Source organism: Psittacula echo, assembly GCF_963264785.1.
Source record: "Psittacula echo genome assembly, chromosome: 3".
NCBI lineage: Eukaryota > Metazoa > Chordata > Aves > Psittaciformes > Psittacidae > Psittacula > Psittacula echo.
In genome coordinates, this window is record NC_137736.1 from 116,884,147 (window position 1) to 116,900,504 (window position 16,358).

General features: G+C 52.9%; 1 protein-coding gene across 1 annotated transcript; it reads right to left on the bottom strand.

The window, feature by feature from the left end:
- Window positions 1-9,540: 9,540 nt before the first annotated feature.
- ENDOD1 (endonuclease domain containing 1) lies at window positions 9,541-15,993 on the bottom strand. The gene is made up of 2 exons (XM_080613462.1): window positions 15,646-15,993; window positions 9,541-10,975 (listed from the first exon to the last, which is right to left on the bottom strand). Exons 1-2 carry the CDS (start codon window positions 15,937-15,939, stop codon window positions 9,842-9,844), a joined length of 1,428 nt encoding a protein of 475 aa, XP_080469588.1. The 5' UTR covers window positions 15,940-15,993; the 3' UTR covers window positions 9,541-9,841.
- Window positions 15,994-16,358: the final 365 nt, after the last annotated feature.

Genomic DNA, 16,358 nt, shown 5'->3' on the forward strand with positions numbered 1-16,358 from the left:
TGTGCTGAGGGTGCTGGCTTGGGGCACTGCCAAGCTGATCTTGAAGCCAAAGTACCCCCAAGCGCCTGCAGTCCTGCCCTCTGCCCCATCCTGCCCCAGGGAAGGTGGCATAGGGCTGGGGATGACCAAGGGGTTTGTCCTGGGAATGATGCTCATCTCCCCTCCAAAGAGACAAAAGTAGCTTACATGAGCCGCAGACCTGGGGTGTTTTGGGTGTGTTACAGAATCCCAGACTGGTTTGGGTTGGAAGGGACCTTAAAGCTCATCCAGTTCCAACCCCCCTGCCATGGGCAGGGACACCTTCCACCAGAGCAGCTTGCTCCAAGCCCCTGTGTCCAACCTGGCCTTGAACACTGCCAGGGATGGGGCAGCCACAGCTTCTCTGGGCACCCTGTGCCAGTGCCTCAGCACCCTCAATGGGAAGAATTTCTGCCTAAGATCTAAGCTCAGTCTCCCCTCTGTCAGTTTAAAGCCATTCCCCTTATCCTGTCACTGCATGCCCTTGTAAAAAGTCCCTCCCCAGCACCAAGTGTGATCTCAGGTGAGCCCAGCCCTGAATTTGGTCCCTGCACCTTCCCCTACTGCATGGTCTGAGTGTGCAATGGGGGACCAGCACGGGTGGGGGGCAGCTGCACTCCCCAGGGACCATGGGTTTACCATACACCATCCTCCCCTCGCTACCTGGTTCCCAGAACGCCAAACGCACTCTGTGTGTTGGTGATAACTCCAGCACATTGTCCTCAGGCCTCTCTGGCTCTGCTCAAAACCCAGCCCATGGCCAGAGGAATGCAGAACCCAAAGGGCAGTGACAGACCAGGGACCATGTCACAGGGATGCTCCTGTGCCCACCTGGCTGCGGGATCCCCCTGCATCCCACAGGTGATCCCCATGGGATGTGGGAAAAGCCCACGCCCAGGTTGAGGGTGTGCAGCCCGGCGCTGCAGCCTGTCCCTGGGGAAACCTGGCTGGGCTGACCCTGGTGTGCTCCATGGCCAGCATCACCTGAGAGCGTGGCCATCCCCAGCCTCCTGGATGCTCCAGCAGGGTGGCTGCAGCAGTGATTGCCATAAGGGCAGGCCGGGTGCCCAGCCATGGCTGGAGCAAGCCTCACCTGTAAGGCTGGATATCAGCTTGTCCTGGGGTCTCCTTGGCCTCTTCCCAGCACCACCTCAGGCCATGGCACTGGGAAGAAGCAGAGACAAGCCCCAGACCCCATAGAGGGCCACGAGCAGATCTTCCTTACCAAGCGTTTGCATTAATGGCTGCTGAAGCGCACCCACCAGCACGAGGCTTGGTTTCAACTCCCTGTGCTACATCAGCTCAATGATAGACCATGTAGGAGCATCCAAACTGCCCCCAATAGCTTTTAATTGGACCATGACAGAGCAATCTGGTGGGACCCGTGGGCAGCACAGCAGAGGCTCTAAAGATCCAGTCTATAGATGTTATAAATAGCATCATGCTAATGGGCTCATGTAAATATCGTTCAGGTTTTGCAGGCTTTTTGGTGTGTGCAAGAAGATAATCACCGGATTTGTGTTTCCTGTGGAAGTAAACCCCCCCCCCCTGCACTCTCCGCTTGTGCTTTTTTGTCCTCAGGCTTTCTTCAGGCCCTTGAAGAAAACCTTGAGCATTTCCAACCTGCAGGAATGTGCTTTTGCAGAAGGGAAGCCCTCCTCCTGCTCCTGCCTGGGGCTCCTGGTGCAGTATCAACACAGCCAGGGAATAAAACGGTGCCAAAAAGCTGGATTTCAGTCAAAACTCGATTGTTTCAGCAGCCATGACCTGCAACACCCAGCGCTGACTTGCCCAGCAATGAGCTCCCCAGCAGTTTGCTGCTGCCGTGTGCGACCCCACAGAGCAGGGTTTAGCTCTGAACTGTTCTCCTCATGGGCTGGTGCCTCTTGCGATGCGCTGAGGGCACCAGGAGGAGCGCAGGGCTGGGAGGTGATGCTGCCTGAGCACACACCTTTAATCAGGGCTGCTGAATCACCTTGCTAATCCCTCCTGGGCAACCAGTGGGGAGATGGGGAGACTCCAGCAGAGGGTAACAGCCACCCGGAGCCGTGCCCTGGGGGAGCCTGACCCAGCTCCACCGTGCACATCAGGGCAAACACAGCTGGGGTGCAGCGTGCGGCTCGCAGGGCATTAAACTGCAGCTGCCATCTGCAGTACAGCAGAGTGATACAGGAATCACAGAATCCCAAGGGTTGGAAGGGACCTCAAAAGATCATCCAGTCCAACCCCCCTGCAAGAGCAGGGTAACCTAGAGTACATCACACAGGAACTTGTCCAGCCGGGCCTTGAATATCTCCAACGGAGACTCCACAACCCCCCTGGGCAACCTCTTCCAGTGCTCTGTCACTCTCACAGTAAAGAAGTTTTTCCTGATGTTCACATGGAACCTCTTATGCTCCAGTTTACACCCATTACCCCTTGTCCTATCACTGGACATCACTGAGAAAAGCCTAGCTCCATCATCCTGACACTCACCCTTTACATATGTGTAAACATTGATGAGGTCACCCCTCAGTCTCCTCCAAGGTAAAGAGACCCAGCTCCCTCAGCCTCTCCTCATAAGGGAGATGTTCCACTCCCTTAATCATCTTTGTCGCCCTGCGCTGGACTCTCTCCAGCAGGTCCCTGTCCTTCTTGAACTGAGGGGCCCAGAACTGGACACAATATTCCAGATGCGGTCTCACCAGGGCAGAGTAGAGGGGAAGGAGGACCTCTCTCGACCTACTGACCACCCCCCTTCTAATGCACCCCAGGATGCCATTGGCCTTCTTGGCCACAAGGGCACATTGCTGGCTCATGGTCATCCTCTCATCCACCAGGACCCCCAGGTCCCTTTCCCCTTCACTACTTTCCAGCAGGTCAGCCCCCAACCTGTACTGGTACATGGGGTTGTTCCTCCAGCTGGAAACGTTTCTATGAGATTGAAGCCAACCCCGAGGGGATTTTCCTTTCAGCTTTTCCTGCTGGAAGAGGAAAACAAAGTGAGGAAAGTGCTGTCTTTGCAAAAAGAAATCCAGGAGCAGAAGTGGCTCAGCTGAGGCATCGTTACCAGCTCTATTTGTAGACCTGAGTGCAAATCACCCCCATCACAGTGGTCCAGAACCTCAGCGCTGTGTCCCAGCAGTGCCAGCAGGAATGTGCTTGGTGCTGAGCACCTGCGTCTGCTCACAGCTGGGAATGGGATGGAGAAAGAGTGGGACTGGAATAAACTCATGGTAGGCATAAAGGACAGGTAGCAGGTTCCCAAACCTCCCTCTGACTGGGCCTGCAGGGATGATCTGTGTCATGTGGGGATGGACAAAACCATCCTCCATCCTTGGAGCCTGAGCGCCCGTTCCCTAGTCCTTAATGCCACCCAGCATCGGAGTTGTCACCCTTTCTCCTGGTGGGATGGTGAGCCTCAGGGATCACCTGCACCTCTCTGCATCAGCCCCTGGTATCATTGCTACCTGCATGGATGGACAAGAGACTGTGGGAAAGACCCCACCTGTACACTCACCTGGGTGAGCCACATCAATAGGTCTCCATAGGTGGGACAAGCACTCTCATCCACCAGCCCCAGTTAAGCTTCATTGACCCCAGCTTTAGGCATCCAGCTGAGGTGCCTGGGTGAAAGCCAAGTGAGATATTTGTACTGGATGGAGAGAGTCCAGTACTGCAGAGAAGGGATTTCACATTTATGCTTGGGGAGCATAAATCCAGATAGCGATGTCCCCCTGCGTCTATTGTGTCATCTCTCTGGAGCTGCTCCACTCATCTCAGCAGCTTGTTGGTGTCAGGACCAAGCAGAGACCATTTCTCAGCCTCTCTGTTCACCATTTACCTACAGGCCACTTAATTTCATAGAATCACAGAATGGTTTGGCTTGAAGGGACCTTTGAAGATCATCCAGTTCCAACCCTCTGCAATGAGCAGGGACACCTTCAACTAGATCTGATTGCCCAGAGCCCACCCAGCCTGGCCTTGGATGTTTCATGGGATGGGGCATCCATCACCTCTCTGGGCAGCCTGTGCCAGGCCTCACCACCCTCATTGTAAGAAACCTCTTCCTTACATCTAGTCTGAAACACCCCATCCATCCACTGCTCTTCTCCTGACAGTGATGAGCTCCCATTGTTCCTCTCCCGCCCATCACCATCATCCTGCACCCCTGCTGCAGCTCCTAGCTTTGGTCCATAACCATCTCCTACCAGCAGACACTGGGAGGCTTGGCAGGGCCCTCAGCATCACAGCAGTAACCACACGGTGACATCTGATCCAAATGTCCATTCTCCTCCATGTTAAATTGGTTTAAAACATCGAGTTATTAAGAAAGATGAGAAACCTGAAGCCACTGCTTCAGCTTAGTGGCTTCAACAGCTTTGCTGCTGGCTCAGTGGAAAACAGCTTTCTGTCTCCCAGGAAATGGGCACAGATCCAGCAGTTTTGGAAAGGAAACAGTTTATTTTCACCCTTACGAATGGAATGAAATGAGACACATGCTGAGATGGGCCATGGCTGTGAGGGCGCTCCTCTGAGATGGATACAGCCACATCCACATGCCAGGCCGGCTTCAGGCAGGAGAGGGTGCTGGATGTCCATGTCCAAACCTCTAACTCAGCCCCTGGGCTGCTCTTGGATGATTCTCTCCTTGTTCCAGCCTGGACCTGGAAAACCTTTTCCACTGGAAACAGCAGATTGCCACAGAAGGAGCCCTGTTTGATAAATCACCCTGTCCTGACGGGATAGACTTCCTTGGAGGAATTCCAGCCAGCTGTAACACTAGCACCGCTGGGAAGCCTGCAGCCTTTCTGCTTGGCTGGAAACAGCAGCTTTGTGGAAATCAATGGCAGATGCTACCCAGTGTGAGATCCATCTCCAAACCAAAGTAAATCCAACAGCATGGGAGGCTGTGCAACAAAGAGGAATGGTCCTATGCTGAACCCCACTTAGACACACATCACGCTCCCTGCTCCCAGGCAATCCTTCCTGCCCAGGCTGGATTATGATTTGTTAGATAAATCACACTGCTGTTTACTTTCCAGTACCTTTTCCATTTACTGGCACTGACTAAGCTGGAGAGATAACCTACGGCCAAGCATGGCTCAGGTCCCTGCCCTGCTGGAGCAGCTCCCTGGCTGGTAGGAGGGACGGAGCTGGAGATGGAGGTGAGCAGCTCCAAAGCCTGCAATGGGAGCAGAGCAGTGGCCCAGAGGACCTGAGCCCAGGCCTGTGACCAAGGGGCCGTGCTGCTGGGGTTGCTGTCATTGCTGCTCAGCCAAAGGGTGAATGCAGCAGAGATAAGGGACACCTCGAGGTGCTCACAGATCCCTCTGTCAAAGTATCTGGTGACCAGGTTGCTCAGAGCCCCGTCCAATGTGATCTTAATCACTGCCCTGATGGGACATCCACAGCTTCTCTGGGCAACCTGTGCCAGTGCCCCCCAGTTCCTGCAGACCTCCGAGGGACACTGGAACCAAAGAGAGGTACCTGCAAAATGCAGATGCCAACATCTGGTTTACTCATCGCAGGACCCCTATACTGTCCCTGGAGGAATGTGGCCACTTTTCTCCCTCTAAAGAAGTTGTGCTAAGACCGGCCAAGGGAACAGCATCACAAGAGGGAGTTTGTCCCCGTCAGCCACGAGCAATCATCCTGTTGGGATCTGATTTCTCTGTATCCACACCAGCCATCATGCTGCACCCCAGGTGCCACTCACCAAAGCAAAGCATCCCCTCTCCCCCTCTCTTCCAGCACACACAGAGCTACGTTCCCTGCCTGCAACCCCCCAGCTTTTACCCGCACACTCTGTAGCTTAATGAATTGACTCTTTCACAGCACCCTGAGAGGAAAGGTGTTTTAAAGCACAAAAGGGCCATTAATATCAGATGTCAAGCTATAACAAAGAACAACTGTGCCACTGGTGCTTTCCTGATTAGTCAGGGCACCGCAGGTTGCATTATCTTGTTTGCAGCGGTGACAGGAACTTGATAGCAGCCCCTCTTTGGAAAAGTAACTTTTATTTTGTGCAAGTCATTTGTTTCCAAGGACAGAGCAAAGCTCAGAAGCCATAAACCATGCCCAGATGCGAATAATCTCAAACAATGGTTAAGTTTGTAGCAGGATGTTGCTTGTTCTGCGATGATTGCTCAGTGCTTGAGGCACACTTCCCATTGCCCGCTCAGACATGCAGCACAGGATCACAATGCCCCGTGCAGGTTTGGAATCTGAGCATGTTTAGACAATGTTAGTGATACTGCTTCACATCAGCCCAAATCCCACGGTGCCACGGCCCCTTAGATCGCAAGGGCTGTCCACTGGTGGCCTGAAGACATGGTGGCAGCACCGGCTAGGCTGGGTAGCGATGGGGATGGGGATGCAGACCTGACGTGCGTCAGCTCTGCTACATCTCAGCCCATGAACTTCCATGTGACTGCGAGCAGGGGTGCACTGGAGACACTGGGATGTGGATCTGGGATGTGGAAGCTGCTGGGTTCAGGTATAGGGAAGCTGCTCTGGGTGCAGGACCCCTCAGAAGTGCATCACCAGCCGCTGCACAGCCAAGATGGGTCAGAGATAACACAGAAGGCGCAAGACAGGAAGCTGGGGGGGGCAGCCATCTCCTGCACAGTGCTTGGGCTGTGCTTGGGAGCTGCTGACACGACAAGTGCCTTCAGAGGCTGCTGGGGACACTGGGTCACCCCACCTTGGTGTCTCCTGAGCTGGCTACTTCCCTGCCTTGGTGGCTGCCATGTAGCCTGTGAGCAGTGCTGGGGTTGGGACAGTCTTGAAGGGGTGGAAGCCAGCTCCACATCTGGTTCTGCAGCAGGGAAGGCACGTGTGAGTAGGCAGAGATGCATCATTTGGTTTGGAGAGCATCCACAGGCTGCTGTCTGTGTGCTGGGAGGAGCAACCTGCACCTTGCCCCTTGCACCCAAAATGCCCAAACCAACAGCTCCAACATGAAGGAGGGACTTGTAAACACCACTGATCTCACCCAGCTATACCCATATTGGCACACGAAAGCTGCCTTTCCTTTCCAATACAGTCAAGCTTGCAGGAGGCTTTTCTCCACAACCTGTCCACGGTCCATGACAAGGAGTCATCCTCTCTCCCCACTCATACCATCGCCTCCCCACTTTATCCCCATTGTTGGCATCTCCATTGATGCCATTAGCATCACTGCTGAACAGAGTGCTTCCTGGTCAGGGTGTGCTGGTCTGGGACATGTACACACAGCTGGTTGTGTTGAACACAGCCCCCAAGCTAAGGAAACAACCCTCTGTCACCACCATGAACCAACCAAATCTTTACCCTCTAAATCTGTCTACCCCCAGCTCAGCCCTGCTGCAGGCAGCATGAGGCAGAGAGGCAAAGCTGCCCTGTTGAGTTAATTGGGCTTTCTTCAACCCAGGACTGGCCAACCCAGCACCGCAGGGTTCCCCATGGGGACAGCAGCACCAGCTTGCACACTCCTAGGACTCCCTATGGATGCTATGGCAGAGCAGGGGTCCAAAACCAACCTGGCACTGTAGGGAGGGACGGAGGAGCAGGTGAAGGGAAGGATCTGTGTATGTAGGACTCCCAGATGCCTCCTGGAGCCCAGCCAGAGCAAACACTGCTGAGACCAAGAGTCTCCCTCCTTCACCAAGAGATCCAGAGCCCTGGGGCAGGCAGCTCCCCTGTGCCCTCCTCCGGCAGCAGTGATGTCCCTGTGCCCCTCATCCCCTGATGGTCCCCTGCAGGCTCCTGTGATCCCCGGTGCCAGTGTTCCAGATGTGGGGGTCCTGGCTCACACCAGTGAGGAGAAGGGGTGAAGAGCAAGCAGAGAGGATGAGTAGCGCAGGAGAGGGGTTGGATCTCCTTCCAACATAAAGGTGCATGGGCTCACAGGTGGGTATTTACCAGTGCTGCAGCCCAGATCAGTCCACAGTCCCCATGGGGAGACAGAGGATGTGAAACTGCTTTTTTCCTTCTCCAGGTATCCAAAAACAGTTAAGGATGGGAAATGCCCAACAAAAGGCTGTTGCTGGGGCTCAGGGTGAGCTTGGCCACGCTGTTTCCTGCAGCTGCAACAGCCACACTGACCTCTCTTCCTCTCACAGGTGGCAAAGGCCTCTTCCATGAGAGCTGCCAAACCTCCAAGTGCAAGTGACTCACCGCAAGTGTCCTGTTCCCTCTGCCTTTCCTCTCTGGATGGCAGGAATACCTTCCTCGATGTCCCTCAGACCAGCTTCACTCCCAGCACAGCACCAAGAGATTTGGGGGTTGTTTACGCTGGAGAAAAGGAGACTCGGGGGGACCTTATTGCTCTCTACAACTATCTGAAAGGAGGTTGTAGTGAGGCGGGGGTCAGTCTCTTCTCCCAGGTAACCAGCTATAGGACAAAAGGAAATGGCCTCAAGCTGTGCCGGGGGGGGGGGGGGTTAGATTGCATATGGGAAAAAATTTCTTCACCGAGAGGGTGCTCAGGCATTGGAACAGGCTGCCCAGGGCAGCGGTGGAGTCAGCACCCCTGGAAGTGTTCAAAAACCATGTAGATGGGCCCCCTAGTGACATGGTTCAGTGTTGGACCTGTCAGTCCTGGGGTAAAGGCTGGACCTGATGATCTTAAAGGTCTTTTCCAACCCAGTTAATTCTGTGATTCTATTCTAAGGGGACCCCCTGCTCGGGGCTGGCTCCTGCCCTGCTCTGACTCTTCCTCCGGGTGGGGGCTATGAAAACACAAAATCACCTCATGTGAAAGCAGCAAAATCCCGCACAATCTCCCCATGCATCTCCTCTGCCATGTCCCCTTCCTACAAGGATATCCCTGCTGCCAGCCCAGGCTGGTGGGAAGGGCAGAGCTGCTTTCTTCTGCCCTAGAGGGACACTCAGGAGGATCATTTTCCCTAGCTCAGAAGGACACCTTGGTGATACCTGTCACCATCGCCATCATCTCATGCTGACCTCACACACCTACACACCACTGCATGCCTGAGGAGCCGGCAGCAACCAAGGGAGGCAGAGCAGGTGGCAACTGATCCAAGCCAAATGCATAATGCCAGGATGCTGCTGTTGGAGCTTATTCAGGGGCTCAGACCTTCAGGGAATGCCATGCCTTGAAGCTGCAGGGCTTAGACCCTCAGTGGTCTCCAGAGAGCTGGGGGAAGATGATCGTGATTATGCTAAGGGAAAATGTTTTCCCACCATGCAAAAGAAGAGGCAGCAGGTCTTTCCTCACAGCAAGATCCATGTGATTCCAGCTGTTTGGAAAGGCCTGAGGACTAAGAGATACACCCAGTCACATCCCCTCCACCAGTGGGATCCCAGTGCAGTGAGCAGTGCAACCAACAGCATGACCTTGCCCCCATCCTTCCCTGCTCATCACTGTTTCCCATCCCCAAATCCTTGCACCTTTCCCTCTTTTCTTTTCTCCAGGTCCTGGAAACCCCTCCATGACTAAAATCCTCACCACCACCTCCTCCCTAGCAGGGATGGGCTCTGCAGAGCTCAATGCCAGTGCATAGGGTTCAGTGTTATCAGAGCTGGAAAGAAATAACCTGGTAGCACATTTAGTGCACACCTCCCCGAGGAAGCATCTTGAGATCTGCAAATCACATGAAGTTTGTGGCCTGCACCAGTGAAACCAGAACACTTTACAGAGACAGAACTTGAGTTACAGTGGTGGTGGCCCTCAGCAACGTCACTTCAGCCTTCCCTGTTACTCCCCAGCGGTTCATTATTATTAATGTCACTACAATAAATACCAGAACAAAATGGACAGCGCTTGGCCACGAATCTTAAAGCATTGCCCCACTCCCTCCTTTACTCCATGTCTTTGCAGCCTTGGTTTCCATCCGTATCAGTCATCAGAGGAGGCTTTAGGGACAAAGCGTTTGACTATGTGACAAGCCAGGTAATAGAAGCCATGCAGAATGGTGGCTGTGGCATCAATGACCAGGGAGAAGGTGCCCCCGATCCCATTGGCCATGTCTTTGAGGACAGAGGGAATGGCACAGATGGAGTGGTAAGGGAAAGCAGCGAGGTGAAGGACAAACCCCACAGGGATGCGCAGGATCCGGTAGGTGAGGGACACCACATCTTCAACAATTTGCAGGAAGCCCATGAAGATGTTGACGATGACCCTCCCCACATCATAAGGGATGCTGATGAGCACCATGGTGATGTTTTTAAGGTAGGACACCACCCCGTTCCACAGGTTGCAGACTCCATCCAGAACTGTACCACCAACCCGCTTGATAACAAGCCACAGAAAATAGAACACATATTTCACCAGCTCCACAAGCACACAGATGAGGAGTTCCAGAAGTTTGATGAAAGGGGTAGCAATGATGCCAGCCACTTTCCTCACCAACCCGCTCTCCTTGGCATCCTGGCTGTCACTTGCTCTCACTTGCTCTCCAGAACGGACCTGACTGACAGCTTGCAGTATTGCTCTTGTTTTCTCCTGGCTTTGGTTGTCTTCCCCACAGCTGCCCTTGAACAAGTGAACTCCTGTTAGAAGCTTCTTCTCCAGCTCTCTTACTGTGAGGTCTGCCAAGCTGTTGTCATCATTCGTGTTTTTCACTATTCCCAGGGACCATCCCTCTGGAGCATCACAGCAGGCTGCCAGCCACAGTGTCTCTGGCACTGACAGCTTGCCTTTAACCCGGGCTCTGGAAGGAATTGCCCCTGCAAGGAGATACAGGTGATCCTTCTTGGAGCAGTGAGGGACCAGAGCTTGCTCCACTACCTTCCCAATGTCTCTGTGCCAGCTTTTGCTCACAGATGGGCTCAGAGGGACGGCGTTTGTGAGGGTGTAAGTGGCCATCTGGAAATCCTCTTCATTGAGCAGGCTGGGATTGAGCAGTCCTCTCTCATAGCCAGAGCCCACATAGTCTGAGGTCAGGGCTTGGTTTGCACCAAGGTTGGCCACAGTGCCAGCAATATCGGCTTCATGCACCATCTCCTGCAGGTCATTTTCTGGGTCATCTATCTGAAACAGCAGAGAGAAGAGTTACCGGGTGCAATTTGCCTACTTAGAAAGTGATGTGTAAAATGGACCTTTAAGTATATTTTCCATTATGACTGCTACTACATATTATGCCTTGGGCCACATCCTGCTCTCCCTCCTTACTTTCCCTGTGGCACTTCAGATGAGCACATGCTCTACTTAGCTGCCCTGGCAAACACATTAGTTTAAGCTGCAAGGGATCCTTGCAGCTCTGCAGCCTGGTCTGCAACACAGCCTCAGAAACCCATCAGCCACCACGCACCAAGCCTCTAACTTGTGCAAAGAGGTTTTTAAGACCAATAGATGCTTGGTTTAGGGCCTTGTTCTCACCTCCTATGGTGGTGGTACCTCGGGTTCATGTAAGCACCTATGGCACCTTAATTCAGTCCCTCTGAACCATTAAATTCAAACCATGAAGTAAAAAACCCATGGTTATCAGACACCTACCAAAGGCATTTACCTCTCACCACTGTGTAAGACGCCAGAATGAAGGCAGGCACCATGGCAGGTGACCTCAACTTCCCTGCCTTGAACACAGACACAGCAGAGAGCTCCCAGGGCTCTCTCAGGCAGGTCATTAGCAGTCTGAACCTCATCCTTAATGAATGCACAGCTCCTGGCATAACATGGGTGAGGACACCATCAGCGCAGGTCCTTGGTGCTACCAGCTCGTGTCTGCCATTCCCAAGCTTCGGAGCCACAGGTGGCAATTGCAGCAGCAGGAATTCTTCCTGGAGCCATGCACAGAGCCATGCTCAGGGAGGTAACACCCAGTGAGAGCAGGAGCACTAAATGCCAGGGCACACTCAGGTCTTTCCTGGGTGGTCAGGACACTGCTCCTTACTCACCCCTGTTGACACTGCCTGCAGCAGCGCTGGAGGTGTGCCAGATGATTGTCATTTTCCTCCCCAAATTAGAGGGTGAGTGTGTTGGTACAAGCTCGGGGGTGACAGACAGTCTCTGGCCTCAGAGCCTCCTGTAGTCTCTGTTTCAGAGGCTGTGGCCCTCAGCTGCCAGCACCGTGCTGGCCCAATTAAACCTGCACTCTTTGCTCCTGGCCTATAAACTGTTTACTGTGCTATATAATATGTACTTTGGAGACGTGTGGCAGATTGTTCATAGTCTACCTTGAACCACTCCCCAGTCATCCTTCCTCATCCCTTGGCCATCCTGCAGTGCACTTGGGCAGATGTCCAGCTGTGTCCTAACAACCTTACCCAGTGTTTGTATCCCCTTAGTGCCGCATTGCCTGCTCACAGCTCTGTGCCAGCCTGTGCTGAGAGTCAGTGTGACAGGCCCAGTGCCAGTGAGTGTCAGCAGCTATCCATCACTGAGCTCTGGCTGGCCTCCTGCATCAGCCAAACCCCTGCGGTCCTGGCCCAGGGCTCTCTCTGCACCAAGGCTGGTTACAGTGCCATTGCAGAGGGCTGCATTAACCCAACCTCCTGCTAAGGAGGTTTCTTGAAACGTCTGATGCTTATTGCTTCAGGACTGGAAGGATCACTGTGAGCCCTATGTGCTGATGCACAAGTCGTAGCTTTTTATAAATACACCACTTAAAAAGACTTATCCTGCTCTGCTTCTGCTTTATTCTGCTCCTCTTGCTCAGACATCCCAAACTCACAGGCTGCAACTGGCTGAGGAGGCCAGACAACGCGTTCCACAAAATCACTGTCCCTTCCTGCCCCCCCAGCTGCTTCTCCCGGTTCTGATGAGATGATGGTGTTGTGCCATGGGACAAGGGATGCACCTGCTGTGTTTAACCCTGCAGCACCATGAGGGGAGAGCAGGCAAAATGCAAGGCTGTGCCCTGGAACTGCCCTCCCTCCTATGGCACTTCCAAGCTTGACACCCTCACTCACACCCTCTCGCTCCCATAGCATTGCTGCCATACCACAAGGACACGTCAAGACAGGTCAGCCCTGCCCCGTGGCAGAGATTCCCAGCCTACAGGAAGCATATGGTATAAACTTAAATTTCTCTCTTTATGAGCTGATGCACGCAAACCTTGAGGTGCCTATCAGGAAAATATGTCTCTGGTTACCTGTTCAGCTGCAGGCTTTTGCACATACCATTGGGGTTGTTTAGGTGCAATTAAAAAAGAATATGATAAAAATGCCATTCATGTGTAAGGCTCTGACATCACCCAGTTGTGTTCATAATAACTCACATAATGGTTTGTAATAACTCCTGTGTAACTGAGGTTTTCATGCCTCCCCCAGCTCAGCCCCAGAGCCAAGCTGCCTTCAGCACCCCATCTAATCTGCATCGCAAGCTACCTTTCCTCACTGCTTCAAAAAGCTTTTGGGTTGTGTCACTGCCAAAGCACATCTTCATTCAGGGAGTCAGCCATGAGACCATCTGTCCAAACAACCTGGAACAGCCAAGGGCAAGATCCAAGCAGACAGGTAAACACCTCATTCACTGCATGGGATGTAGAAATGAATTATGTATCTGAGCACCTGTATGGATGTGAGCACCTAACTCATACATCAATGTGTTTCACAAAGTAGGGGTTGCAGTTCTCAGGCAGAGTATAAGAAGGATTTAAAGTATGGCAACACACAGTTATTAGGGCAGGCAGTTTCTATCAGGTTTGGTCACAGGACCAAGGCAGGACGCTGCTACCTCCCACCTTCCCTACACTAGTACTTAGGATCCCAGGTGAACTTCAGCACCCCACTGCCCTCACTACTGCCTCAGGCATGCTTACACCTTTGATTGCAGTGGAAATATTTCACCCAGCCTTAGTGTAGAACTCATTTCTCAGGGAGGAGGCACAGTGCCTCTTACACCAAGGTTTCTGTGGTAGGACATTCACATGGGTGGCTCTAGAAGTACCTGTTTGTCTTGACTGTCTACCAAGAAAGATGGCAAGAGCAGCTCAGAGGTAGCTATACCGTATATAGCTGGGCAATGTAAGTCCCACCTTGGTCATCTGGCTGGTGGTGGTCATCTGGCTGGTGGTAATCATCAACCAAACCAAAGCACGAAGTGATTCATGCAGCCCCTTATACATTAGGGCAGAAAAGGCAACTCCAGAGTTTTCCACCTCTCTCTAAAGCTGCAGAGCCAAACCCACAGGTTTTCAGGCAGCCAAAATGAGATGCGGTGAAAGCCACCTGAGGGACTTGCTCTCAACCCCTAGGAAACGTGTGGCAAAGCAGGTTTCCACACCTGAGCCTGGGAGAGTCCTGTGAGTACCCTGCTCATCAGCCTGCCCTTCCTGTCACTAATTGCTGAATTAATCGGCTGTTTCCAGCTGCCGATGGGCAGTGGGTGACACTGGCATTCCTCACCCTCCTCACCCAATTACTGCCTCAGTGCTACATTTGGCATTCGCTCCTCAGGCAGACATTCCTGAGGAGGCAGCACGCAGGGGGGTGAGACGGTGCCCTCACCACTGACATCACTACCCCAAAAACAGCATGTGACAATCCTGAGGGCCTCATCGAAGTGCTGAGAGTGGTTTACAGTGATTTCTCTCTGCTTGCTCTGTTTCTGCATCTCCGTGTGCATGCACATAGGTGTAAGCACAAAGGGTATTGGTTGGACTTGATGATCTTAAAGGTCTTTTCCAAGCTAGTTGATTCTGTGATCTCCTATCTTTATTGCCTGCAACCTCACGGCCTTAGCACCTCATCACCCCACACAAGGAGGAAAATGATCACGGCAGCCATTCTCCTGGGACAGGGGTAAGCTTTGACTCCCACAGCATCCAGCACCCGAGATCCCAACACACTGCTCTGATACTGCAACCACTCCTGCCCTGACAAAGTGCCCTCGGATGCTGCCAATCTTCCCTGAGCTCAGCAGATAGGGGTAACTTGAAGTTTGCTACAGAATTCCCCATGACCACTGCTGAAAAACAAGGAAAAAAGAAAGAAAAAAGAGAGGTGAAGTGTACCTGTTCTCTTAGGGCACTAGCAACTTTTTAAGGATTTCCCTGAAATATAACAGCTTGAAGGACTTGCTTAAACTTACCAGGTTTTGCCAAGGGGAGACAAAAACTACTGAGACTCTGGCAAAGTTAACTTTATACCGCACACTTCTGACTCCAGGTTAGGGCAACTCATTTCCCTACCGGAGTCTGCAGCACAAGGGACGCAACAAAAAGCTGCAGCATCAATTTGGTGAACTGCAGATGGATGTTTTATCCCTGTGCAGTGAAGCTAAAGAACTCTTATCAACACATAAATAACTCCTATCAACACAGAAAGAACTCTTATCAACACTGCAGTCACACTGGCAACAGAACAAACTTCCACTTGACACTGTGATGGTTAATCCTGCTGCCCACCAGCAGTGCTCCTGCCCGTGATGAGCTGGTGTCAAAGAGACTTTCCTCTTTCCTGGCATCGCATGTCACATGCAGCAGCCTCCCAGCTTTTATTGGAACTAAATGATCTTAAAGTCCTTTCCAACCCTAAGTATTCTATGGTTCTATGATTATAAGCCCTGTGGGACAAGGAACTATTTGTTTGCTCAGTTCCAAGCACAAAAATAAGTTCTGCTTGTGTTAAATTCCTATCAAAAGAAGTTAAACAAGCAGAGCTCCCGCCTCCTTTGCAAAATCCTCTCTTCAGCTTCACCCCAGAGGAAAATGTTCCCTAGGAAACATTTGCTTTACAGGGACGGAAAAGCTGACTTACCTGAGGTTCGACCAGCCAGCTCTCCTCCTCGCTTGGGGCTGGCTTTGTGTACTTAAAAGCTGAATAAAGAGGAATTTTGTCCTTAGTGCTGTAAAGGGTTGCAAAGCGCGGCTCTTTGTTGTACTGCTGACAGATTTTCACGTGGAACGGCTGTGTAAACCCTTCGGGTGGGACTTGTCCAGGGAAGAACACATTACACTCAGCAAAGCCAGCTTCATCCCTTCCGACCACTCTGCCCTGGGAAAAGCCTGGGAAAACCGAGATGCAAAGCAAAAACACAACTGGCGTCTTCATGGTGCACTCCCTGGAGCCGAGGGGAGCCCCGTCTGCCTCCGCTGGGTACGGCAAGGGACCTGTGCTCTGAGTCCATGCAGCAGCCAAGCCAGAGAGCGTCTGGAATCCGGGTGTAGCGTGCGAGGGAAACGAAACGCGCAACCACAGCCGATCCCTGCGGGGAGCCGGCGCGTTGTGAAACCGAACGTGCGCCGCGCTGCGTTGACACACGCCAAGGGCCCGCAGGAGGGAATGCCGAGCAACCTGGAATCATCGGGGCTCGTTGGGAAGAGGAGGAGGGCAGCGCATGGCGGCCGGGGCTGTGCTGGGCTCGGCGGGCGGGGTGTGCCGTGCTGCATTGCAGCACAGTCCCCGGCAGGGATTTTGGCTGACGCAGGCAGAAGCGCTCCCGGGGCTGCCAAGGGGGATGCTGCAAAGTC